This window comes from Balaenoptera physalus (assembly GCF_965194825.1).
Source record: "Balaenoptera physalus genome assembly, chromosome: 8".
NCBI classification, from domain to species: Eukaryota; Metazoa; Chordata; class Mammalia; order Artiodactyla; family Balaenopteridae; genus Balaenoptera; species Balaenoptera physalus.
This window is the reverse complement of record NC_138887.1, coordinates 45,710,139-45,737,744: the sequence shown is the minus strand read 5'-3', so window position 1 is coordinate 45,737,744 and position 27,606 is coordinate 45,710,139. Positions and strand designations below refer to the sequence as shown.

Here is a 27,606-nt window from a genome sequence, read left to right as displayed (position 1 = left end):
TCTTCTCACGCTTGAAGCAGCCCTCTGCTTCCAGGGCACGACCTCTCCTGGGTCTCTCCACACTCCTCCTGTCACTACATCTCAGTTTCTGGTGGCTTCCTCTGTTTCTCTCTAACTCTACTAAAGTAACCTGGGGTCAGCCCTCCAATCCCTGCTCTTTTCTACCTACCCTCTCTCCTTTTGCTATGGCTTAGTTATCATGCAAGAGATACAGCGAGAAAGAAAAGCTTTTCTTCCCGCAGAGCACAAAGCAAAACAGAAGTTCCAAGCCTCTTCCTGGTGCCAAAAATCTCTTTAGTTTATCCCTTCATTTAAACAAGGTGTCTTTAAACATTTAAAACTCCTTGCTTAGCAATGGCCTGTACTTTTTGTGCCCCTTTCTTTTGTGTGCAATAACTGACTCAAAAACCCTTTCATATTTAGTAAATTATTCAGGGTTAATTTCTTGAAGTCACTTTGTTCTTGTCACTTTATTCTTCTGATGTTGTTTTACGTAATTTGCACAATGATGTAAATCATTTCTAGTCTTTAGTTCAAAACAATTGGCATATTACAACTGGTTACATCAGGCTATCCACATGTATTCCCTAGGCACATAGGAAATTAAACTGATCAAATTTCAAAGTATTTAAGTTATTATTGATAGGACTGATATCTAGATTTCTTAAAAAGACAGATATTGGGCTTCCCTGGTGGTGCAGTGGTTGAGAATCTGCCTGCCAATGCAGGGGACACGGGTTCGAGCCCTGGTCTGGGAAGATCCCACATGCCACGGAGCAACTGGGCCCGTGAGCCACAATTACTGAGCCTGCGCGTCTGGAGCCTGTGCTCCACAACAAGAGAGGCCGCGATAGTGAGAGGCCCGCGCACCGCGATGAAGAGTGGCCCCTGCTCTCCGCAACTAGAGAAAGCCCTTTCACAGAAACGAAGACCCAACACAGCCATAAATAAATAAAAAAAAAAAAAAAAAAAAAAAAAAGACAAATATTGATTTTTTTTCTTCTTTGTTATTTACAGGACCCTGGACAAAGGATATGAAGATAAAGGAGACATGAATCTTTTTCTCAAATTATTTCTTAGGGATATATATAAAATATGTCTATAAATAACTATAATATGAAATCATCATGAGAAATATAGGTAGTATTATAAGATTGGAGGAGGAAAGATCAAACCCTTACTGCAGAGTATCAGGGACATCTCCACAAAGATGACATTTAAAAGGAACCTCATGAACCACCCAAAATGTCAGCATTTGGAGGAGTCTGGCAGCAATTGTGGAGTCATCCTAGTATCTCTTCCTGTATAATTTCTCAATTTTATTCCCAAGCTTAAAAAAATACAAAATATATCTTTCCTTCAATATTAAAAATTTCAACAGTTAAGATCCAAATTCCACGATACCATTTTTCTAGAATAATACAAAAAAATTCAAGAATATTTGAATAATTGAATTTACCTAAGAAGAACCTCAATATATATCTATCTCAACACGTATGACTAGTTACCATCAGTTGTAATTATCATTTTCAAAGCTCAAATTGTCCCATCTTTAGCAAGAGCATTCTTTTTAAATTAGCTCCTGATCCTTTTGATGTGACCTTTTGATGTGTCTTTGATATCTTTGTCACTATCCTATGTGACACCGTGTTCCAAGTTTTCCTTGGACATTTTCTGCTCCAGAATTGGAACTGGTCACTTGTCTAAGAGGCACTCCTTTTATTTAATAGAAAAAGTAATTAAGACCCCAATCTGTGTAGTAAGGATTCTCATAGGTACTAGGTTGGCCATTCTTTTCAGGCCTCCTCAGTGGACTGAGCTAAGAATATATGTTGATGATAGATGATAAATAGATAGAGATAGACAGACAGGCACTTTTAAGAGACATTATACTTCGTGAGGTCTTACTGATACTTCCATTCAAATTTAGGACCACCAGACTTTTTCTATATCATGTTCTATATTACATGCAACTGCTTGTAACAGTTATATACATAACTGCTTTCTTTTACACTGAGAATTCAAATTCTCTAGGGCACATGACATAGTAAAATTTGTATAGTCCATAGCATTACTTAAATTTTTCCCACTTTATACACACATTGTCAGAAAAATGATATTAACACTTCTAGTATATACATGAGAACAGTTTAACTTTTTACATATGCTTTCCCAATTTCCCCCAGTTTTAATAATTGCTTTATACCTATAATACCTGAGCATATGGTCATTACATACTGTTCTATTTCATGTTTAACCCTTCTTCAATTTTAAGTCTATAAGTAACTCTGTTTAATGTTCACCATCCTCCTCATGTTGATGCCTTTATAGCCATTTTGGTTGTCTGAAGATCATTCTCTAGTAGATTTCTCTAGAAGGATCAAGTTCTTCCATGTTGAGAAAACTTTGTTTATGTCTTCATACTGGAAGTCAGTTCTGCTGGATTTTATACTGACTCACATTTAAAATATTTTCTTGAGTATATTAAATATGTTACTCTATTTTTCTTACAAAAAGCACTGCTGTTGAAAATCTAATGATAATCTAATTTTCTAGTTCATGTAACTTTTTGTCTTGATACCCAAATGAGCTTTTGTTTTTAAAAATTTTATTAAGTCCAATAATTTTAATAGAATATTTCCTGGGTTTGATCATTCTGGATCAAAATTCATAGGTACCCAGTAGGCATCAGTACAAATTTCCATTTTTTTAATGACAGGAAATGTTTCTTAAGCTATCATTTTTTCTTTTCTATTTGTTCTTTTTCCATGCTTTGGATTTGTTCAGAAAGTTCTATTGTGTCTATTTTTTATCTTCCTTGCCTATCTTCAATAACGAACACTTTTTATTGAATCCTTTTACCTTTCTTTTTGGTTTTTATAATTGTCCTCTTAATCTAAATTTCAAAAGGCATTTTCTATTTATTTACTTGTGTTTCTTCTAATTAAGATGCCATTTATTAAGTAATTTTTCTTTTATTTTAGTTATTTCTTGAGTTGTATTACCATATTTCTGCTTTACTCTAATTCTCATTTATGTTGCTCTTTCATTTCCAAATGATATAAGATGGTTTAAAACCCATCTTAAACTTTTCATTTTCTGTGGGGATGTTATTCTTCACCTTATTACCTTTTTGTCTTATAATAAACGTATGGAATTTGACCTTGACAATGATCTGTTACTTATTTTTATGGAAAAGAGTTTTTCTGATGTTTTAAAAGGAGGCATAGTTCAGAGATTTTCTAACTTAAAAGTGCTCTTATTTTCTAAGAGTGTTAAAAAAAATACTGTCATGCTTTCTGAAATTTTATGGGTCTCTTAACTCAACCCCACTTTATCTGGTCATTTTCTTTTTTTCTGTCTCTGTCCATACCTTGCTTAATTTTGATTGCACTCAGCAGTTTCTCCTCTGTGTGTAGCTTTGGCCTGGCAGGGAGCCCTGGCTAGTCAGCCTGGGGAGTTTTTAATGGCTAGAAACACCTAGCTTTTTAGTGGGTACTGTGCAGTCATTGTGCCCACAAACAAAGCAAATCTCCTCCTCATTTCAGCTGTTGTTTTCAAGTTGGCCCAGGGTGACACCTAACACTTTCAGGCATGGCAGGTACCTTGTAGCTTCTTTGTTTTTTGCCTCACAGATATGAGTGCCATGCAGGTTTTTGGTCTTTTTAAAAATTAAACCTACTTGTACTTTGGGATCCATAGGAATAACTTGCTGCCTAGTTTTATTGTAAATATTGTCCATGAGTTTTGTTTTTGCTAAATAATTTTACTGTTTTGATGTGAAAATTTAAAAAGATTAAGCCATTTGTCAAGAATTCTCCACAGTTAGTATTTCCTTAAATACTTTATTGGGAAAGTTTTTTCTGGATATCCAGTGTTCCAAATTGCTAGATACACAAGTCCTTTTTAGACATTTAAATTTCTTGCAATTAATGAAATATTAGAATTTATTCTTTGACTTTTTCTATGTTTGTTTTATACTTATTTTGTCATTTATTTGAATTTTATTTTTTTATATTTATCTGCTAATTTGAAATTATATTTCTCATTTTCTTTTTTAGAAGTAAACAGAAACATCCATGGATCTTCCCCCAGCCCCAAAATTTCTCTTTAATTGCACCTCTGGGCTGGTGGGAATATGAGGAAAATCTCAAAAGTTCAGAATGGTAAGAAACTACAAACTCATTTCCCCAATATTGCCACACAAAAATACATATAAAATTATATAATTTTTGTAATTTGGATCTGTGAGTTTATTTTTTTGCTTTTAAAATTGTAACTCATTGAATAGGCATTCGTATACGGTAAGGAAACTGTTAAATAACCAATGCCCAAAGTTATAATCCTAAAACATACATGCATGGAAATTCAAAATGGATATTGCAGACTCCTACTGCATCCTCAAAAGGTTTCCACAATTGCCCTGGTCATTATGTTCAAACAGGCAGACGGCAGAAGAAGGCCTAGAGAAAATCTAACTTCTTTTAAATCACCTTGGGTCACATTTTATTTGTGAGAACCAGTCCAATGTCCTTAGGTAGACATCAGGGAAAATGGTCCTTGTCCACTCAGCTACTTTCTAGTTAATTACGCTATAGAAGGGTGCAGTCTTAAATCTCTATCAGGTGTTTTCAGTGACTGTCAAAAACTCAAAACACTTATGGACATTTTAATAAGTGTAATTAAATTGATCATTACTAGGGATAAAAACCACATTAAACCAATATACTGCTCATTTATTTTCACTTTGATAGCTCAAGAGCGCTGAATTTTTTTTTTTTTTTTTTGGATGCACCGGGTATTACTTGCGACAGGCAGGCTCCCTAGTTGCAGCTCATGGGCTCCTTAGTTGTGGCATGTGAAATCTTAGTTGCGGCAGGCATGTGGGATCTAGTTCCCTGACCAGGGATCGAACCCGGGCCCCCTGCATTGGGAGCGTGGAGTCTTAACCACTGCGTCACCAGGGAAGTCCCTGTCTTTCTTTTTTAATCTTAGACTTATTCGAAGAAACATATGTTTGTTGAAAGAGCTAAATGACACTAGCCTAGTTGAACTGTCACTGATGTGACATTAGCAGAATGCCTGGCCCCGCCATTTCCTAAATTTGTTTCCTTGGACAAGTTATTTAATCTCTTTGCTTCTTTTTATTTAGGTATAAAATAGAGATATAAATTATACCTGACAGAGTAATAGAGAGGATTAAATAAATTATGATTTATAATACACATAAAATGGAGCGGCACATAGAAAGTCCATCTGTTGTCCTTGTTTTATTTTTTTATTATTAAATATTCTCTAATTATCTATAAAATTGAATGCTAGAAACTCCTTGAGATAGCATTTACAAAATATTTTGAAAATAATATATTCCCATGCAGATGCAAAATATTATCCCCCAAAATGCTATTTAGCTTTGGCAAATACCCTGAATTTCCCATTTAATCACCCTTTCCGCCCGGATTCTTTTAATTGGTAACTAGTGGATGTTCCTGTCCTAATAAATATATTTTAAACTAGGTTCTATCCCTTATAGGCATGAAATAGTGTGAGCCTGTTTCTTCTTACAGATCTCACTAAACACATGGATCTGGTTAAGTCCCAGGGTGAAAGAGGGGCGGAAAGCACTATTATACAACCTGCATATTTCCCCTGTGGACAACCTATGGAGAGAATGATATAAGCCATCCTTTGAAACAGTCCATGTGGTACATAATAACCCTGTGGTATCTCAAAATAGGATTTATTTAGTCATTTACATGATAGTTTTGAAAGACATACATCTTGTGACGCTAAAGCCCAACTGTATTAAGTCATCAAAGATAACCACTACTGAGGGGAGGCATAGCTGATTGGTTAAATTCTAAATGAGGACACAACCTGAAGGAATAGATCCATGTAACATTTGTCATAATTTATACCCAATCTTGACAAACTGCTTTAAAAAAAAATCAAAATAGGTATAATAAAATAGCTGCCAAATTGAGTAGTCCATGTGCTTCACCCTAGTGGTGTGCTAAGTGGTTTACAGATTGAGTATCTATGGAAAACAAAGAATCTTTTTTATAATCCTCCAGGAAATTTAGGCCGTCAAATATTGTATTATTGTCTCCAATTATATATGAAGAAAAGTCAGGAATTGCAGATGTGTGGGTGCATGAATTTCCATATTTCATAAGAAATCATGTAAATGTCTAAAATATAGTTCTCAGTAAAAGCTATTATCTTTGGAATGCCATTCATATCACATGCTTCTTTTTAGTGCCTTCTAAATATGTGTTCCCTCTAGAGTTGGCTTGGTTTGAGAGTATGTTCTCCCAGTTGCCTATTTCTTATCAAAGAATTTAGAACTTAATAGATAGCACACTTCTGGACCAGACCAATTCCCTTTCTCTCACTATATGGAGGAAGAATCTGCAGTTCAGAGAGGTTAGTTAGCAAGTGTTTAAAAATAATGCCTTAACATATTGTGCTCAAAAGCTATCTTGTTGAATGCATGAATGAATTAATGTCACCCAATCAGTGGAAACACTGGCACAACACAGATTTTTGTTCTTGACCCTTTTTCTCTTGGTTAAAGACTTAATGCTCAGGCTCCAGCCTTTTGTCATGATGTAATATGTGTTAAATAGAGGTGTAAAGTCATTCTGAGTGAACAATGATTTGCATAACTTGGTTCATGCTGTCAGCATGAATTGTAGAGACATAATTTTACTGCTGAGTTTTCTGTGTTTTATATTCCCCCTCCATGGTAAGCAATGAGGTTTATGGTTGTTATTTCATTTGAACTTCGAAAGAACTTTGCGAGAGATAGAGCAGCTTTTATTATGAGAAAACTGATAGTCTGGTGTTACAAAACCTGGCAGGAATTTGTGGATGCATTCACATATAGCCCTAAATAATTTCTTTTTCTCTTCTATTCTTTAGAAAGTCAGAACAATGTTTTATGTACAAATATATTACACTTGTATGTGTGTACTTAAGATGGGGACAGTGAGAATGTGCGACTCTCCCTCTTTTGTCATAAGCTATTTCGCCACTAAGATTCCGTATGTCTAGATATGTTTATAGGCATCTTCCAGGAGCTTATTTACGAGTACTCTACAAAGCTCACCAGGACATATGATAATTCATGGGAAGACAGAAACACTATTGATAATGAAAGCTTTAAAAAAGATAGTTCCCTTTGCTAAAAGCATAAAGACAATATATTTGCTCAGCTGATCTCCAGTGACTTGTGTCTCAGTTCTTTGGAGAAAATTTACTAGAGGAAAAAAACCCAACAAAATGAAACCCAAAATTTAAAATAACAATTTTTCCTCCCAACAAACAATAGTCCAGGAACAAATGACTTCACTGGTCAATTCTACCAAAACTTTAAAAGAGAATTAATACCAACCCTTCTCAAACTCTTCCAAAAAATAGAAGAGAAGGAAAAACTTCCAAACTCATTTTACAAGGCCAGCATAACCCTGATACAAAAACCAGACAAGGATACAACAAGAAAAGAAAATTACAGGCCAATATCTTTGTTGATCATAGATGCAAAAATCTTCAACAACAAAAAAATTAGCAAACTGAATTCAACAGCACATTAAAAGGATCATGCACCATGATCAAGTGGGATTTATTCCAGGGATGCAAGAATGGTTCAACAACCACAAATTAATGTGATACACCACTTTAAAATGAAGGATAAAAAAAATCATATATCCATCTTAATAGTTGTAGAAAAAACATCTGATAAAGTTCAACATCCATTTGTGATAAATCTCTCAATAAAGTGGGTACAGAGGGAACATAACTCAGCATAGTAAAGGCCATATATGACAAACTCACAGCTAACATGGTACTCAATGGCAAAAAGCTGTAAGCCTTTCTTCTAAAGATGCCTACTGTCTCCACTTTTGTTCAACATAGTATTGGAAGTCTTAGCCACAGCAATTAGGCTAGAAAAAGAAGTAAAAGGCATTCATACTGGAAATGAAGAAGTAAAACTTACTTTTTTACATCATGATACTATGTACAGAAAACCCTGAAGACTCCACTAAAATCTTGTTACAACTAATAAATGAATTCAGTAAAGTCACAGGATGCAAAGTCAATATACAGAAATCTATGGCATTTCTATACATTAATGATGAACTATCAGGAAGAAAAATTGAGAAGACAATCCCATATACAAATACCTCAAAAAGAATAAAATACTTACAAAAATTTAACCAAAGAGGTGAAAGACCTGTACACTGAAACCGTAAAACACTATGAAAGAAATTGAAGATGACACAAATAAATGCCAAGAAATTTCACGCTCATGGGATGGAAAGATTAATACTGTTAAAACGTCCATACTACCCAAGGCCATCTATAGATTCAATGCAATCCCTAAATGTGCATAGTGTCAATGGCACATTTCACACAACGCAAGTATATAATTCTAAAATTTGTATACAGCCACACACACACACACACAAATAAAAACAAAAAAATAAATAGCCTAAGTAATCTTGAGAAAGAACAATAAAGCTGGAAATATCATGCTCTCTGATGTCAAACTATACTACAAAGCTACATTAATTAAAGCACAGTGATGTTATGTTAAGTAAAAAATATTATAGAACAATATGAATAGTATGGTTCTATTTGAGGAAGGTATCATAAAATACATATGTAAGCAAAATTAAGAAAATAAAAATCATTGACTTGTTAATATTTTGTTGTAGCTTCTGAAGTTGGTACAAGGAATGTGGGCTATTTAAAATAAAAAATGCAACAAAGAAAAACACAAAACAAAAACAAAAAAAAAATAATTAAAACAGTGTGATACTGGCATGAAAAAAGACACATAGATGAATGGAACACAATCTAGAGACCATACATAAACCCACACATACATGGATAATAAATTTATGATGAAAAGCCAAGAATATACAATGGAGAAATAGTCTTTTCAATAAATGGTTCTGGGAAAACTGGACAGCCACATGCAAAAGAATAAAATTTGACCATTATCTTATGCCATGTGCAAAAATTAAACTAGATTAAAGACTTGAATGTAAGACCTGAAACCATAAAATTCCTAGAAGAAAATGTACTTGGTAACCTCACTGACATTGGTATTAGAAGGCTTTGTGGATCTGACTCCAAAGGCAAGGGAAACAAAGTCAAAAATAAATAAGTGGGACTATATCAAAGTAAAAAGCCTCTGCACAGCAAAGGAAACCATCATCAAAATGGAAAGGCAACCTACTAAATGGGAGAAGATATTTGCAAGTAATGTATCTATTAAGGGGTTAATATACAAAATAAATAAAAAATTAATAAAACTCAATATTAAAAATCCAACAATCTGATTTTAAAATGGGTAGAGGATCTGAATAGACATTTTTCCAAAGAAAACATACAAATGGCCAACAGGTAGGTAAAAGTTACTCAATACTGCTAATCAAGGAAATGCAAATCAAAACCACAATGAGGTATCACCTCACATCTGTTAGAATGGCTACCATCAAAAGGACAAGACATAATATATACTGGTGAGAATGTAGAAGATGTGCACTGTTAATGGGAATGTAAATTGACGCAGCCAATATGGAAAACAGTATGTAGAGTCTTAAAAACATTTAAGAACAAAACCACTGTATGACCTAGCTATTCCACTTCTATTTATCTGAAGAAGACAAAAACACTAATCTAAAAGATAAATGCACCCCTGTGTTCATTACAGCATTATTTGCAATAGCCAATATATGGAAACAACCTAAGTACACTGATGGTTGAATGGATAAAGAAGATGTGACATCTTATATGTGCATACACACACATACATACTGTATATACACGTACATATACATATATACATATACATATATACATATATATATATATATACACACACACACACACACACACACACACACACACACGAACACAATGGAATACTACTCTGCCATAAAAAATGAAATCCTGCTGTTTGTAACATCATGGATGGACCTTGAAGATAGTATGTTAAGTGAAATAAGTCAGCTGGAGAAAGACAAATAAATACTGTATGATTTTACTCATATGTGGACTCTAAAACAACAGCAACAATAAAACCAACTAATAATTAAAATAAAACAGAAACACATTCATAGATAGAGAACAAAGTAGTGGTTACCAGAGGGTAAGGGAGTTGGGGCGGGCAAAATAGGTGAGGGGGGTTAACTGTATGTGATGGGTGCTAACAATATACTGTGCTGATCTTTTCACAGGATAGTAAACACATGTCAAGTCATTATGTTGTATACTTGAAACTAACACTGTTATATGTCAAGGATATCTCAATTTTAAAAAAGAAAAAAATAATAATTGAAGCAAAAAATAATTATTTTGTTACCCAATGTCTTCCTGAGGAAAAAAAAAAACTCTCCCTTTTAGGAGGCACCGACTATGGTAGCAGGTGACCTGGCGGCATCAGAACTGGTGATAGCATTGCTCTCAGGAGTCACTGGAAGCATCCAGGGTTTACTGGTGAGCTAATGGGCAATACTGGGGTAGTGTAACAGCAGATTGGAGGTGTCTTGACAGCAAACAGGGAGGCACTTTTCTTGGCTTTGGGATCAGGGTAGTGCATGCTTTGCCGCCACTCAAGGAGACAAGCTCAGAGCACACCTGTAGGCTCTTACCGGGACATACGGAAACTGGTGCAGGGCCTCCTGCACCCCCGTCACCCAGCAAGGTCAGCAGTCCCTGAACCTGGCAGCTGTCTATGCCAGTAATGAGATCAACATGAGTGATGTCAAGGTCTATAGCTCCCACTATGATGAGACGCTGGCCCAGAACACAGCTGCATTGCACCTAGCGATCTACAGTGCTGCACATGACATCCTGATTGAGCAGTACAAGTGCTCAGAGGGGATTCAGAAGTATGACTACAACCTCAAGTTTGCCTTTGGGGACTCCACTATGACATTCAGAAGAGTATTCAGATGAAGACTGATGCCTTCCATTATATGCAACTGGGGAATGCCTCTAGGGTCCTCCAACTCTGCAGGATGAGGAAGTGATCCACCTGTTTGGGGGCACCCAGCATACCCCCTGTACCAGGTGGGCAGTTTCTACAGCAAAGTTCCCTCCATCATACATTTCATGGACATCTTCTACTGCCAGAGATGTCACTGTTCTGCATGGTAGACCACTTCCTGGCTCATGATCTGGAGTTTGACCAAGTGTACCAATACAAGGATGTGATGGAGGTCATTCAAGATGCCACACAAGACATGACCTCATATACCAGTGGATTGAGTGGGGACCTAGAGAAGTACATCCCGAAAGTGAATATTGCTATCCTGAGCCACCTGGTGGCCCATGGGAAACAGCTGTTCCTCATCACCAACAGTCCCTTCAGCTTCGTGGACATGGAGATGTATCATATGGTGGGTCTTGATTGGTCAACCCTTCAATGAGGTTATCCTCCAAGTGGACAAGTCCAGCTTTTTTCACCAACCAGCACAGTACTGCAGAAAACTCAATGAAAAGGGCTTAGTCCAGTGGGACCATATCACCCGCCTGGAAAGGTAAGGATCCTTCCACAGGGAAACCTGTTGGACTTCCTGGTCTGATGGAATGGGATGGCCTCTGCATGCTTTACTTTGGAGAACACCTCAACAGTAACCTGGAAGATTTCATGCCCCAGGACGACTGGTGCAGTGGTGCCATCATGCCCAAGCTGGAATACGAGATCCACATCATCAACACAACACAGAACATGACCTATGCTCACAGACCCTGACGTTGCACTCATGGGACTGCTGGAGCATAGGTAGACCTTCCAGGATGTGAAGTCCAGGCAGGTGCTGTGTGCCTGGAAGAAGGAACAGCAGGAGCCGAGTTGCATCACCTAGGTCCTATTCAATGCTCAGTTTGGGAACATCTTCCACACCTTCCAAAACCTCACCTTCTTCTCAGGGCATCTCTTGTGTGTATCTGACCTTGGCATGGCCTCCCTAGGTTAACTGCTCAACCACTGAGTGGCTTTTACCTCATCCAGGCCCTACTCACCCCTGCAGCATGAAGCAACCTGCTGGATGGACCGACTCTGCACCTGCTGCAGGAAGATGCCTTTCCTTGGCAACGTGGCCCACATGTGCCGAGGGCACCTCTATTGTCAAAGAAAGGCCCCTGCCCCTCCTGCTCCGCCCACACTGGATGTCTGTCCACACAAGCAGTAAAGGTGGTCTTCTTCTCGGAAAAAACAACAGAAACAAAAACAAAGCCCCCAGAATTATACTGCACAGCAATCAGAAAGGCTAAAAGAGCCAAGGTACCAAGTGTTGGCAAGGATATGGAGAAACTGGAGCTCTCTCACATGAGGAGTGCAAGTTTTATATCCATGTTGAAAGATTGTTTGGCAGTGCCTACTAAGGCTAAATATACATAATCCCTGTTACTTAGATTTCCAATTTTAATGGAGACTCGAGAGAAATGTATATATTTGATTACCAAAAACCGTGTATACGAAACTCTATAGCAGCATTGTTCATACTAACCTTGACTGAAAATAACCCCAAATCCATCAACAGTAGAATTGGATAAAAGAACTGTGGCATATTCATTCAATGGAATAATTTCCAATAATAAAATTAAACGAACTAGTGTTAAGTGCAACAACATAAAAGAATCTCACCCACAAAATGTAGCACAACAGATGTCAAATATAAAAAATATAGCTCTTATGATTCCATTTATATAAAATTTAAAACTGATGAAACTAATCTATAGTACTGGGAATCTAGATGGGATTGGGGGAGGAGGTCGTCTAAGTGACTGGAAGAAGGTATTATAAGTCCTTCTGGGGGTTGGTGTTATTCTATTTCTCGACTTGTCCATTTATGTGTGTATGTTACAGATAAGTTACTGGAAAGCAAGCAAGTAAGCCTAAGTATCTCCATTAAGACGAATATCTGATTGGCAACTTCTATAGGTCTCCTTAATCAAACTCCACAATATCTTTTAGTGAAGCTTGAAAATATAAAAAAGTTGGGTTCAATCCCTGTTTCAAAAAAAAACAAACAAACAAACCAGGAAGCACTGATAGCTGATAGCTGTGACTACGCTGGAAATGAGTTTTTAAAACTCTAAGCTCTTTCCAGCCGTAAGCTATGAGCCCTCTCATAGCTTTAAATAATCTGGAAGAATTCTTGTATCCACTGGTGAATGCACTGATTCTTATTATTTCCCCCCAAGTAAATCTAAAATCAACATCATGAACCTTGTCTGCCAAGTCAAAATGTGTAGCTTAAACCACTTTTATACAGAAAGGAAAAAAGCACTTAAGTTTCCCACATCCCTACAACTTCCCCGTAAGAGGGGCCAAATAGCTGTGTCCTTTAAGGAGCGATCGTCTGGTTGGAGATGCCATGGCTCACGATTTCATTAGGTGACTCCCTCAGGGATAATTACCCTAACTTTACATTTTCTCATGTAACATGACAATTAAAGCTATTTATTACTAGGCTTCCTTCCTGGCGATAGCACCATTTTTAGACCTGTCCTCAACTCTCGAACTGACAACATGGAAATGTTGTAGGCTCGTTTATCTTTCTTATTTGTTTCCAAGTCCCACTAAGTGTTTCCCTTATCTGATTCAGACTTTGGAAAGCATCTTTCAAAATTCTACGACTCCTCACCTTCATTAATACTGGAACATGTACTAAGTGTATATTTAGTTAACAGGAGCTAGCAATGAATGCTGGCACGTGCATATACACATATAGGCATATAGTACTGCGACATGATTCTAACAGCTTTTTAGGTGTCGGAGGTGGGCAGAAAGAGGTACTTGTGAGTTTCATGAATCTACTCCTGCCTGGAACAGTCCTATCACCGGGACCTATGTGTCCACAATACGAGCTGAAGACTCAGGTGATTCACCTTATTTCAGTTCTCCTGTCCTTGCTCATCATTGTAATCCGAGTGCCTTGTTAGGCTCTCAGGAGGACTTCCTTGGGGAGACAGAGGTGTCATAAATTATAACACTGCCTCTATCATTTCCTATGAGAGCCTTTTCTTCATCCTAGAGAACACAGTACCTTCTTGTTTTCAAAAATCCAATAAATAATGGTGCCCACAGGAAGGCCCATAAAGACCTGAACCTTAAAGCTCTCAGGCTCATTTAGCAACTGCTCACACAGGAAGTTTAAAAGCAGGAACCACAAACTCGTCCTGGGTTCACCTATCGCCTATAAAAACACGACCTGCGGTGCCAGTTTCAAAGCTGGGCAATTGTAGCTGACCCTGGAGGGCATGGTACTTTTTAGTACAATAAGCTGGTTTCTTTTCACATTCAAGACGGGTGGAAGGAGAGTTTGTTACAGCCAGATACAAAGTAATCCTTTGGCTGTAATTCAGACGGATTTGCAAAGTATGATTTTCTTGGAAGAAAAATGAATCCCTTAACTGTTTTCGCCTGCCATTACAACAGCACTAACAGTTGCCTAATTTTCCATCTGCATATTATTTGGAAACGGTAAAAGTTAGGGTAATATAACGTGCAGATGAGTGAAAACAGAATTTGTTTGCTTTCCTTCTTGCCTACACACAGGGTTTTCTGATGTGTAAATCATAGAATCTGCTCACTTGGTGTGTAAGCTGTGTTTTGATGTGAGTTCCAGTGTGCGCTTTAGACTCGGGCTGCTGAGGAAACTTTTAGGAATGTATTACAGGTAAAACACCAGGAGACAGCATTTATGTGACAGAAAGTGAATGACAGCTTATTAGCTATTCTGTCTGAACAGTTAAAGGCTTTTACTCTTTCAGTGAGTGAATGGGGGAAAACCCTCTGCTTCTGTCACTTTAGGTTACAGTAAGAAAAGAAGATAATTATCAGTTAGCTGTTTTCAGCCCCTCAAGAACTTGGAAGGAGATGGAGGTGGAGCCAAAAGGTAGGATTCTCCGTCCAGTATCTAACTCTTCAACTAGATCTGTTCTTCTCTTCTCTCTTGTACATACTGAAAGTATAACTTTCATGTATAGCAATGGTTATCTTTTTAAAAAGTTTGAAAACCATGACGGATATTGCACCAACTAAAATCACAGTGCAAGCAGAAAAGGTGGCATCAACAAGTTTTAGACTTTTAAAAAAAATACTGACCTCAGAATATGAGGGCAAACTCCGTACACAGCACCCCCTCTAATTAAGTGACTGCCATCCATGGAAGGGAAATATCTATCAGCATAATACAATCCCCAAGCTTAGCTGGAGACACAGTTATGATTCATCTGAAATTCAGTCTTGGACGTGGCAATTTACCTGATGTGACACATAATGCCAAACGAGGAGAAAAGAAGTTGAATTCTATTCATGTATTTGTAGCTCACGGTTTATGGCCAAAATAATATAATTGGCATTTTGGATAATAATCAGTGCTAGATATTTGATAAATTATTTTCTTAAACTCTTATAAATGATTATTCTCTTAATGTATCCTAGGAAGATGACTAAATCGTACAGGAAAGAGGTAAACTGAATAGTCCAAGATAGGAAAATAGAATTCCACTGAGTAAAAAGTTATCTGGTAATCTCACTCTGTTGTACTACCTTATTAATCAGCATTGAATTTCAAGATTATTTTTCTTTTAGCTTTGGATATAGCCTGTTATAATCAGAAAAATCATGTGCCAAGTGTTCTGCGGCCTGTTTGAAAACTTCACTTATGAGAAAACCCTTCTGGCTTCCTTGAAATGGAACCTGGCGTTTCACTATTTCTGCAAAGTCTTCAGTAGTTCATGTGTGGTGTTGCATATGCACACCGTGTACTCGGCCTGTATTAGTAAGCAGTACTGGGGTAAGAGGCATAATTACCGTATACAAACTAGAATGATTGGCACAGACTCATTTATTGTCTCTAATCTGAGGAAAGGTGATTTTGACTTGAGAAGTAACTGGAGATTACAAAGCACTGGTGTTAACCATATTTTAGCCGAAAAGTGGGCAGTTTATTCATCCTTAATTTACTCAGATACTCCTGATTTTCTTTACTTTTTTTTCCTAAGAAGCCCAGTAGAATTTCTTTTTTTTTTTCTGGTGGATCCAGTTAGAGTTGCAATTCTGTGAAAGCAATCTAAACTTATTGGCTACATTATGAGAACAGGAGAGAATAACACCTCCTTGTCTCAGCTTTCTACTCCAGTCTTTTATCCTTTTACAGATATGCCAAGTCACTGGGGAGACATGGTGGCCTCTAAGGCAGCATTCTGGAGCCAGGAGTGCGTCGGAGAATGTAATCAGCGGTTAGATCTAAGGTTACATGAGTTCTGGCTCATCAGCCTGATGCATCAATGTGTGAAAGCTATTTCTTGTGCTTGGCTTTAGAGAATATGGATACATTCTAAGTAGCTTCTCTTTTTTCAAATCTGTATGTTTAACATTAAAACAGCTGATATTATACCCAGAGAGTATCTCCATCATCAGTGATCTTACAATTTCACATCTTAAAAATAACATATTCTATATTACTTGAGCATTTTCTAATAATACAATTGTAATCAGGTATTATTTCTGTCAAGGAGTTGAACTTGGCTGAAGCAAACAAGTGTAATTATGTATCCAAATATCTCATGAGTTAATCTCTATTCAGAGGTTCTTAGCCTGAGGTACAAGGATATAATTCAGTGGGTTCAAAGAAACTTCTAAAATAAAAAAATTTAAAAAAATAGGCATATATATTACATATTTTCAGTGTCCTTTTTGCTAAAAAAAAAAAAAACCCATGGCTTTTATCAGAATTTTCCCCCCAAACTGCTAAGCAATCAGTGCTAAGCACCACTGATTTTATAATGATTTGTTATTATGATTAGTAGTAATAGTACTAAAGTAGTATTTTGCTGATGAATCAAAACTGAAATTTGTAAAACAAATTCAGAAATAACTATAGGTTTGTTTTTTTTTTTTTTTTTTTTTTGGCTGCGTTGGGTCTTCATTGCTGCACGCGGGCTTTCTCTAGTTGAGGCGAACGGGGGCTATTCTTTGTTGCGGTGCGCAGGTTTTTCATTGCGGTGGCTTCTCTTGTTGCGGAGCACGGGGCTCTAGGCATGCGACTTCAGTAGTTGCAGAGTGCAGGCCCTAGAACGCACAGGGTTCAGTAGTTGCAGCGCGTGGTCTCTAGAGCGCAGGCTCAGTGGTTGTGGTGCACAGGCTTAGTTGTTCTGTGGCATGTGGGATCTTCCCGGACCAGGGATTGAACCTCTGTCCCCAGCATTGGCAGGCGGATTCTTAATCACTGCGCCACCAGGGAAGTCCCACTATAGGTATTTTCAAGTTTATGATTATCTATTATAAAAAGATTGTCAACATGCTGTCCCCTATCTGACACATTACATGATCATAGCATGGATTCCAAAATACCTGGAGTCAAAACTAAAGTTTTCCCCAAAGCTTTGTGCTTTTAACAAGTAAGAATCAATCAATTACACAGTGATGCCTCACTTCCTGACACTATTCTAAGTGCTCTGCACATTTTATCTAATTTAATCTCCCAAACAAGTTTATAGATTAGGTACTATTGTTTCCATCCCAGTTTTACAGATGATAAAACCAACACAGAGAAAGTTGCATATTATGCCCACCGTCAGTGAGTTAGTAAGTCTGGCCTTAGAATTTGTAAATTAACCACTGTAGCTATGCTACCTTGAGAATCAAAGATCACATGACACAGAGAACAGTACACATTTCAAGGCTCATGTCTTAGACTGAAGTACACATTTCAAGGCTCATGTCTTAGATTGAAGTAACAGTAGGACTCCTTTACCATTTTCTTCCTATCATCAACATCAGATCTTCCCAACTCCTATTTCCATAGTCTTTGTAGCTCTCAATCCTGCAGTCTCATCAACAACTTTAGTGATGTCCTGTATCAAGAACATGCATCTGTTTCATTGTCTCTACTTATCTTTTGTTTTCTTCAACCTTCTCTCCAGGAAAAAGGATTCTATGGTCAATGTTAAAAATTAGAATGGTAATTGAGTGTACCTCCATCCTCCCATTTTTGCATCCCTTAGGATATGACACGAAGGGGTAGGCTTTCATAGTTCAAGTCAACACAAACATGCCTATGAAATGCACCTTTGTGGAAAATTCAGCACATGCTCCAACTTTTTTAAGTATAGTTTGCTCATTAGTGGCCAGAAAATACCAAACTTGAGGTAGCTGTATTGTTTCGTGATGTCATGTATGGTATCATGGTCACCCTGTTTATGTTTACTGGGGAATAGAAATTCAATTTGACCACATCAAAAAGTAATTATTCTCACTAAAGAGAGTGGAAATAATTTTATCACCTTACCTGCAATATGGCTAACAATACAGATTAACTGAAAAATAGTCAAATGAGGGATGAGCTGAGTTAACACATACTTCTATGATTAACAAGTAAAACAGGCATCCAGGAATTGACATCATACTGAAATTTAAAACTCAAACATTGAGGTTTTCCTTTGTATTAATATGTCTTTCCAACTCCTGAGTAAGCATATGCATACAAACTCACTTTAAGCAATTGCTTTATCAGAGCTTGAGGACTACGTGAAAATATTAAAAAGACGCTTGGGACAAGGACTGATAATTTCCAGCACATCTGGCAAGGAGGAAAAATTTGTGATACATAGAAGTGAAGGGGAATGGGAAGTTGGCATAAGAACATCATACTCTATTTTTAGTGTGTTTTATGAAATTAAGTTTTGTTGTGTCGAGAAACACAGAATACATGGTCATTTAAGTCAAAATAAGCTTTGATTCTCACACAACCTTAAGTAAAACATCTTTTGTAAAACTGAACTCTTCTAAATTACAAAGTCAGGGGTTTGTTGGTAGTTAAATAAAAATACATATGTGTACCACTGAAAATAGTTTAACTGCTTCCGATTATCCAGATAGTTTGGAGTATATCAATAGAGAAAATTGTCAATAACAATAATTGCCATGGTTGGGATATAAAATATTTCTCTCAGTGTGATTCCTTGTTATTATGAAGATATGCTTGAAGATACTGACAATGTATGCCATCAGTACAATAGTAACTAAAAGTTTTGCCACAAAATCTTATTTGCATAAGTAATTAATTATATGAACAACTATATTTATAAATAGCTTCACATGAATTTTTTTTAACATCTTTATTGGAGTATAATTGCTTTACAACGGTGTGTTAGTTTCTTCTTTATAACAAAGTGAACCCGTTATACATACACATATGTCCCCATATCTCCTCCCTCTTGCATCTCCCTCCCTCCCACCCTCCCTATCCCACCCCTCTAGGTGGTCACAAAGCACCGAGCTGATCTCCCTGTGCTATGCGGCTGCTTCCCGCTAGCTATCTATTTTACGTTTGGTAGTGTATATCACATGATTTTTATATTCAGTTCCTCACAAAAGACATATACCACATGAGCCAGAGTTTCAATAATACTTTTGGAAATCCTGAAACAACACAAAGGCAGCTCACTACATCAGTTACTTTTAGGCAGTAAGTAAAGGACTAAGGGGCATGTGAAGCATGCCAATTATTGGGTTTTGTTTGTAATTAATGCCTCATTAGTTTATGGTAACAATATTATGACTTAATTACTTTTTGAGTTACAGTGAAATCTTGAGCTTTAGAAAGACTGCTACAGTTTGGCTATGCATTTGACACCACATCAAATTGATGCTGAAAGAAACCAGGATTCTCCATGACCACATATCTAAAATGATACCTAGTATTAAACTCTTATTTTCAAAACTATTGAATAGAAATCATAAGTTATCATCACTGTTTTAGGACAATATTGATAACCATATCAAATTCAGTAGTTTACTGTACATAGATCTGTAACCATAGTGTACCACACAGCTTTATTTCATAGCTATAATTATTTCAGAATAGCATGGCCTTCCATTTATATGAATATATTATAATATGAAAGTATGTAATAAATGTTGATATGCGTATGTATATCTCATATACGTAAGTCTGATTTAGTATATTGCTTAGCCGATCAGTCAATCATTTTGAAAATAACCATTGAGGAAAATATGAATCATTTTATCCGCACAGTCCAGCTAAATATTTTGACACAGACCCTTCTGGATAGAATCCTTTGTAACTTGTTTCTGATGACCTATGATTTTGACAGTTTGAACACCAATTTTACTACAGTTACATTAGTTCTTAGGTTGGCACACTGAGATTTCAAATAGAGATGAAAGGGCCTACTTTTTTAGATGCTGGTCTCAGTGGTTATATGCAGAATCATTCAAAAGATGTGGAAAGATGGAGTAAAAGGAGTAAAAATTATAAAGCTTTAGGACAAAGATAGGAAGATTAAGTGAGCAAAAGATACAAGCACTCTAGTGGAAAAAACACAACAGGCTAGATCTATAACAAAATATTAGCTAACCACAAAAAATACTATTTATAAAAGGTCCAACACTCGGCCTTGAAACAAATATGAACAATTATGTTGCTATAACCAAGCATATATACTTGACTGCCACCAGAACTTATGCTTATCTTAACATGAAAGATTATATATATGAAATAAATTTGGACCCTTTAAGCAGACATTTTATTAATAAAACGTTGTCTTTTTTTAAAACAAAAGCCTCATAGCTGATTTGGAACATGATTATAACTCCTGGGTATAGAGTAAGCCATCTCAACCTACCTTAAGTATAACACTATTCTCTAGCTATGTAAAATCTATCACACACACACCCACACACCCCTACCTTACAATACAGCAAGTCATGGACCAAATTTCTCTATATGTAGATTCTCTTTTAAGTATCAAATTTAATTTAAGCGTAACTATGTCAGTCTCTCAAATACATTTTAAGTTAGATCCTGACTCTGAGATTTTCCAGTATCAAGTACAGGCATAAGTAACACATTTCAAAGGAACAGACTGCCTTTTAAGGAGAAACCAAAATCCCAAATGCTGTGTCTACTATATTGCTTAAACTCCTTAAAATTCAGAAAGCATGCTAAAAACCCTTAAGTAAGACACAAACCCGAGATTATCCTACCAAGGAAGGGCAGGATGGTCACAACAATCATAAATGTACATACCATATGAATATCCACTTGATGTTCAGAGAAGATAACTCAAGGAGATGAAATGATGTGAGTCATAATTAAAAACACTCCAGCTATCATCCACAAAACGTTTGCGGTAATGTGAGAGGGCTTGTCTGCAGAACTATCATAATTCAGGCTTGGCATTTGGCTTTGCCTCGGTCACCAAAATTCTGTTCTAGGTTATTATTGCACACTCTACGGACTGAGTTGCAACGACGATAGAAGCCAGTTTCCATATTAGTGTTAATTGAACATTGGCTTGGATAGAGCCTAGATCCCACAAAAAGTGATCTTATAGGGGGAGCAATGGATTTATATTATCAAAGGAGTTCTCTTTCTTTTGCTGATCTCATAACTGCGTACACACATACATAGCAGGCAGCTTGCCAAAACACTGTGAAAGAATGCCCCTAATTAAAGCAAGCCACTTTTACCATTTGATATAAAAACTGTTCCCTTTACAAGGTTTATCAAGAAAGATTATATATTGAATATCAAAGTGGAATTTTTTTGAGCTCAGAGATTATTTCTGCATGGTATTTTGGCACCGTAGATAGTCTGGAATGGGAGTGCTTGATCCTTTCATATCTTGGGATCTGTGCATAATTTACAGTCATCAACATTGTTGACACAGCACAAAATAATGTAAAAATCTAGCCAAAATAATGACTGTGGGACTAAGTTATTTTGCTTTGGTCTCTTTTTCATTAATTCCTTGTAAATGCAGTTTAATTTATCATGCCTAATTTTGAACTTAAAATTCATTGAAATCTTGAATTGTATTTCTTTAAGCAATATGGTATAAGAACGTGGTGGTGTATATTTTTTCATATCTAATGGTTTTTTTAAAAATGACTCACTGCTGCTCCAAGTCAGATGTCTTACAGGAACTTCTTTTTCATACATAATTTGCATATTAAATGGTAACAGCTTTCTAAAAATGATTCACATTCAACTCATGTGTTATTATGCTCTGTGTCACGGCATAATGGGTTCTCTATTAATGGGTCCTCTATTGAGTCTGCTTTTGGTACTAAATCACCTTTACAACATTGCCTGGAAGGAAAGGTTGACTCTAATGGCTAGTACTTCTATACTTATACTCCATCCGAAGAAAAGGTCAAAACATGTTTTAAAAATTATTATTATTAAATGAAAGACAAAGGAAATGTGCAGTAGTACAGGGTAAATAAAGTGCCAGAATTATAACTGGAGGACTTACAAGGGGACTTGCAGGGAATTGGAAGATACTACGGAGACCACAGAAAGAGAATAACTTGAGACAGAAAATCTTTAAAGTTATTTACAAACTTTTCGGGTGACCCCCTCACACCATCCCCAACCACCAAGATATGCATGCATGGATCTGTCCTAAGAAGTAGACAAAACACTTGGAAACTAAACCAAGAGACAGACAACCAGACAGTTCCCAGACTATCTCAGTGTGCATCACACTCTGGAAATACAAAATATTAAAAACACAATCCAGAGATGGATGGATGGGTGGGTGGAACGTATGGCTTAAAGCCAAAGTTGTTATCTACTAAAAGTATCAACATTATCTAGAGGTTTTAGAAGATATAAGAGTCTCATAGCACAATATTAAAATGTCCAAGACACATTTAAAAAGTACTTTGCACACAAAGAACAAGGAAAATATCAACAAGCACATGATACGACAATCAATGTTTGCCAATGACATGACACAAATGTTGGAATTGACAAAGACTTTAAAGCAGCTATTAAAAAAATGTTGCAACAAGTAAAAGTGATCACTCTTAAAATGAACAGAAAGCTAGAAAAGCTCAGAAAATGAACAGAATATATAAAAAAACAATGAAATGGAAATTTTATAACTTAAAAACAAACCCTCACTGGATGTGCTTAATAGCAGAGTGGATATGATAGAGAAAACAGTAAGCAAACTTGAAGACTGATTAATAGAAATGACCTAATATAAACAACAGAGACAAAACATATTAGAAAAAAAAAAATGCACAGAGCTTAAGGAACATATGGAACAATATCAAATGGCCCTAGAAGGAGAGAAGAAACTTAGTACAGAAAAAATATTTGAATAAATATTAGCTGAACACTTCCCCAGTTTTATGAAAGACATAAACTTACAGATTCAAGAAACTCATTAACCCCAAACAGAATACACCAAAGAAATCTATCCCCATCAGTTGTTATAAAAGTACTGGAAATCAGAGACAAAGAAAAAACTTTTTCAAAGCAGCGAGAAAAAAAATAATGCATTGATTTTGGGGGAATAACAATTTGAAGGCTGGCTTCAAGTTTTATTTCAGAAATAACTGATGACAGAATGAGTGAAACAAAAAAATTAAAGTGCTGATATCTTAGATTTCTGTATCCAGTGAAAATATCTTTTAGGGATGAAGGGGAAATAAAAATACTTTCAGATGAAATGAGACTAAGAGAAGTTGTTGCCAGCAGACCTGTACTCAAAGAATCACTAAAAGAAAATTTTCAGAAGAACACCAGAAGTAAACATGCATTATTAGGAATGAGGGAAGAACAGCAGAAATGGTAAGCACCTGGGTTAATATAATAGACTCTTCATCTCTACTTCAGTTCTCTAAAATACATCTGATGGTTGAATGCAAAATTATAACATTGTCTGATGGAATTTCAGTGTATGTAGGGGTAATATACAAGTACAACACAAAGGGAGAAATAAAGCAACACATATTGTGCTAAGGTTTCTATCTCCACTAGAAGTGGTAAAATATTCTTTCTAAGTAGAAGTAAAAAGACAAGTATATAACTGTAATCTCTAAAACAATCACTAAAAGAATTATACAAAGACATAAAGAGGAAGTGAGATTGAAATAATTTAAAACTATTCAAATAACTCAGAAGGAGACAGAAAGGGGGACCAGAGTAAGGATAATAAGAGGAATCAACCAAACAAAAAGAAATGCCAGACCTAAATTTGAAGATGTTTATTGTATGGTATGTTCATGTCCCTAAATACACCGATAAAAAGACAGAATGTCAGAATGAAATTTTAAAAACATGAAACAACTATACTCTATCATAAGTCACTTGATAGAACGACGAAATATAATGATAGAAGATGATTTCCAGAATGGCAGTGTGAGGAGCTCCACAAACCCTCCCCTCAGTGAAACAACAATAATTGGTGAAAACAACCATTCAAAGTCTCTGGAAATTGTCCTGAAGGACTTTAGCGAATGGAGAAATAGTTACTGAGGAAAATTTACTACATCTTGTGTGAATAGTCTGAGTCTCTGACACCTGAGTCACTGCCCCCTCCATTCTTCCCCCACCCTAGCTCAGGAAGCTACACTCATGGCAGGTACCACCACGACGACAGAGCTCCCTCTCTCCCCAGTTCCCAGGTAGGGCTACTGTTCCAACCTGGCCACCAGCATTTATCATCCCCTCCCACCTCTTGCAGTTCTGTGTTGCAGAAGCTCTCTATTCCAGGCAAGTGCAGTTGAGATGTCTGGGGCTCCCCGCCTCCAACCAGACCCATTATTGAAGAAGCCCTACTCTAGACATGGCAGCCTGAGAACACTCTGCCCCAATCCCCCCTAGTACCAGCTCATGTTTAGGGCAAAGATTCCACACCATGAGAGGCAAGCTGAGAAGATCAAGGGCTACCACGGCCACCAAACATTCCATTCATAGAACACAGGTGTCACCCCAAGAGAATTGGTTGCTCAAAAGGAGAAGAACAATGCTTCTGTCCAGGCATAGGGGAGGCCTTAAGAACAGAGAGCTGTGTAGCTCCCACTAAGGAAACTGCTTTGATGACCCAGGTGATAAGTTAAATCCACCAGAAGAAATAAAGAAAACCAGACGTGATAAATAAAAATTGTAATATAATGAACTCTAAATACTTTTCCTCCTCGTTTTCCTCTTAGCTTCTTTGAAAGATATAAAATTATATAAAGAATTATAACAATGTATTGTTGGTTTTGTAAGCTATATAAACATAATATGTATAACAAAAAAGCACAAAAAAAGAGGAAGGAATAGATTTATATACAAGTAGCATTTTCTATTTCTAACTATCAATTTATAATCCCTTATAATTTGTTTGTCAGTTAACTATAATAATTATGAAATGGGAATAAAGAAATTGACTGGGGCCTTTTTAAAATTTGAATACAAAAATGTTATTAAATTAATCTTTTCCAAGTTTTATTAAAGTTTAATTAAATGTCAATAAAATTTTAATACAGTTTTATTTTCTTTTGCAAGTTTATGTATGTTACGGTATATAAAATAAATGTAATACTTATAAGTGTTGAAACAATTGCATTCTGTAGATCTCTTTTTGTTTTCTGAGGGGAAACAAATACCCTGTACCTCTCTTGGAGCCAACTTGAATAGGAGAACTCTGTAAATGAGGCATGAGGCAAGAATGTGACTTCTTAGCTTAATCCTTTTCATAGGAAACCCTTGACAAGTTAAATGAATAAAAAAATAATATACACATTTTAAAAGATTATGAGTAAAATAAACAATAATGAGAAGTTCACTGGAATTTTGTGATCAAAGAAAGAGAATCATCCACCTAAAGAAAGGAAACTTAAGAAAATTTTCCTTATTAATGCTGCATGGGAGGGGACCGGCCCCAGATCCTTTAGTGGCAGGTGGTACAAGGAAAGCTATCAACTGTTCAAGTCTGATCCAAATTGTTGAGAAGGTGCCCTGTTATTCTTCCATAATAAATTCATTTGTAATAGGATTCTTTATAAAAAAGTATGTTTCTGTAATGTGCTCCTTTTTTAATGATTTAGTATTTATTTTCTTTCATTATGAGCTTTGCATGAATATTTTGTCTACATATAATTTAAAAAACTCATATAACTTAATCATCAGAGCTCTTACAATAAACAGAACTCTTTGATAAATGTAGGTTATTCCAATTTGAACTAAGATAAATCTCTAGACATCCATATGTTTCTGGACCCTGTTAATGGGGCTATTTAATCAGGTTTAGAAAAAACAAAAGGTTTCTTAGGCCTGCAGGATTACAAAGCATCCCAACGCTAAATCCAGTCTCTTTTCCAACTGGAAAAATTTGACATAATATTCTCGGTTTAGATGGTTCCAGAAACAAACCTTAATATGTTGGACCACCACTGGGCACCTGGGCCATTGAAAACTGCTTTACCCCAGGATATGCATTTCAAATACAGCCTTTGGACGTCTGCTCTACGTTCATTCTTACTGACTTTTCATTTCCACTTCTTGACTATGTCTTTGTTACCTACCATCCTAAACTCTTGGCAATTCCCAGTCACATTCATACCACTGCAGCCCTCCTTTCCTAATTCCGATCTCAATTCCAATTTCAGGTCCTGTATCTACCCTTTTCTAACCCAGCTTCTATTGCACCCACACTCTTGCCCCCCCCACCCCGCCTCCAGTATGCACCATTTCAATAATCCATATTATGTAAGGTATAGACTCTAAGTTTTCCAGGGGTTGTCTGGGATTATCTAGTCCAATTTCGTTAAATACACACGTTCCAGATAAGCTGAAAAACAGGCTCAAGATGATAGAGTTAATTAGCAGAAAAAGAGAACTAGGTTATTATATTATGACTCCTAGTCTGGTGCTTCTTCTATCAAATTGGAAATATAGATTGATCACTAAAAAAAAGTTAAAATATGATTGAATGCTGTTGGGAAAACTGGACAGCTACACGTAAAAGAACAAAACTGGATTATTCTCTCACACCATGCACAAAAATAAGTTCAAAATGGATTCAATACTTAAATATAAGACCTGATATCATAAAACTCTTGGAAGAAAACACAGGCAGTAATCTCTTTGATATCACTGTTAGTAATGTTTGTTTGGATATGACTCCTCAGGCAAGGAAAACGAAAGCAAAAGCTACAAAGGGGACTACAGCAAACTAAAAAGCTTTTACACAACAAAGGAAATTATCAACAAAACCAAAAGACCACCTACTGAATGAGAGAAGATATTTGCCAGCGATATATCCAATAAGGGGTTAATATCCAAGATACACAAAATAAAAACTCATACAACTCAACATCAAAAAATAAAAATAAACAACCTGATTAAAAAATAGGCAGAGGAGCTGAATAGGCATTTTTCCAAAGAAGACATATAGATGACCAACAGGCACATGAAAAAATGCACAATATCACTAATCATCAGGGAAATGTAAATCAAAACCACAATGAGGTATCACCTTACACCTGTCAGAATGGCTATTATCCAAAATAACAAGTGTTGGTAAAGATGTGGAGAAAAGGGAACACTTATACACTGTTGGTGGGAATGTAAATTCGTGGAGACACTAGGGAAAACAGTATGAAAATTCCTCAAAATATTAAAAATAGAACTACCATGTGATCCAGGAATTTCATTCCAAGGTATTTATCTAAAGAAACTGAAAATGTTAATTAGAAAAGATATATGCACCCCTATGTTAATATCAGCATTATTTCAATAGCCAAAATATGGAAGCAACCAAGTG

General features: G+C 36.3%; 1 protein-coding gene across 2 annotated transcripts; it reads left to right on the top strand.

The window, feature by feature from the left end:
• The first annotated feature begins 3,618 nt into the window (after window positions 1-3,618).
• LOC309665800 (uncharacterized protein) lies at window positions 3,619-26,994 on the top strand. 2 transcript variants are annotated; one of them, XM_082472535.1, is made up of 5 exons: window positions 3,619-14,702; window positions 14,837-14,921; window positions 16,188-16,281; window positions 23,487-23,642; window positions 25,435-26,994. In XM_082472535.1, the coding sequence occupies exons 2-5, from the start codon at window positions 14,903-14,905 to the stop codon at window positions 25,472-25,474; spliced, it is 309 nt and encodes a 102-aa protein (XP_082328661.1). In that variant the 5' UTR covers window positions 3,619-14,702; window positions 14,837-14,902; the 3' UTR covers window positions 25,475-26,994. The 2 variants fall into 2 exon arrangements, with proteins under 2 accessions (XP_082328661.1, XP_082328660.1); XM_082472534.1 differs by having other exon boundaries at window positions 3,619-14,921.
• Window positions 26,995-27,606: the final 612 nt, after the last annotated feature.

What these genes read in the sequence shown, in the direction of transcription:
- LOC309665800 (XM_082472535.1), top strand. An exon ending in AATCAGCGGTTAGATCTAAG is followed by an intron (nt 16,282 to 23,486) that starts GTTACATGAGTT and finishes AATATCTTTTAG; the next exon opens with GGATGAAGGGGAAATAAAAA. An exon ending in AGGGAAGAACAGCAGAAATG is followed by an intron (nt 23,643 to 25,434) that starts GTAAGCACCTGG and finishes TTGTTTTCTGAG; the next exon opens with GGGAAACAAATACCCTGTAC.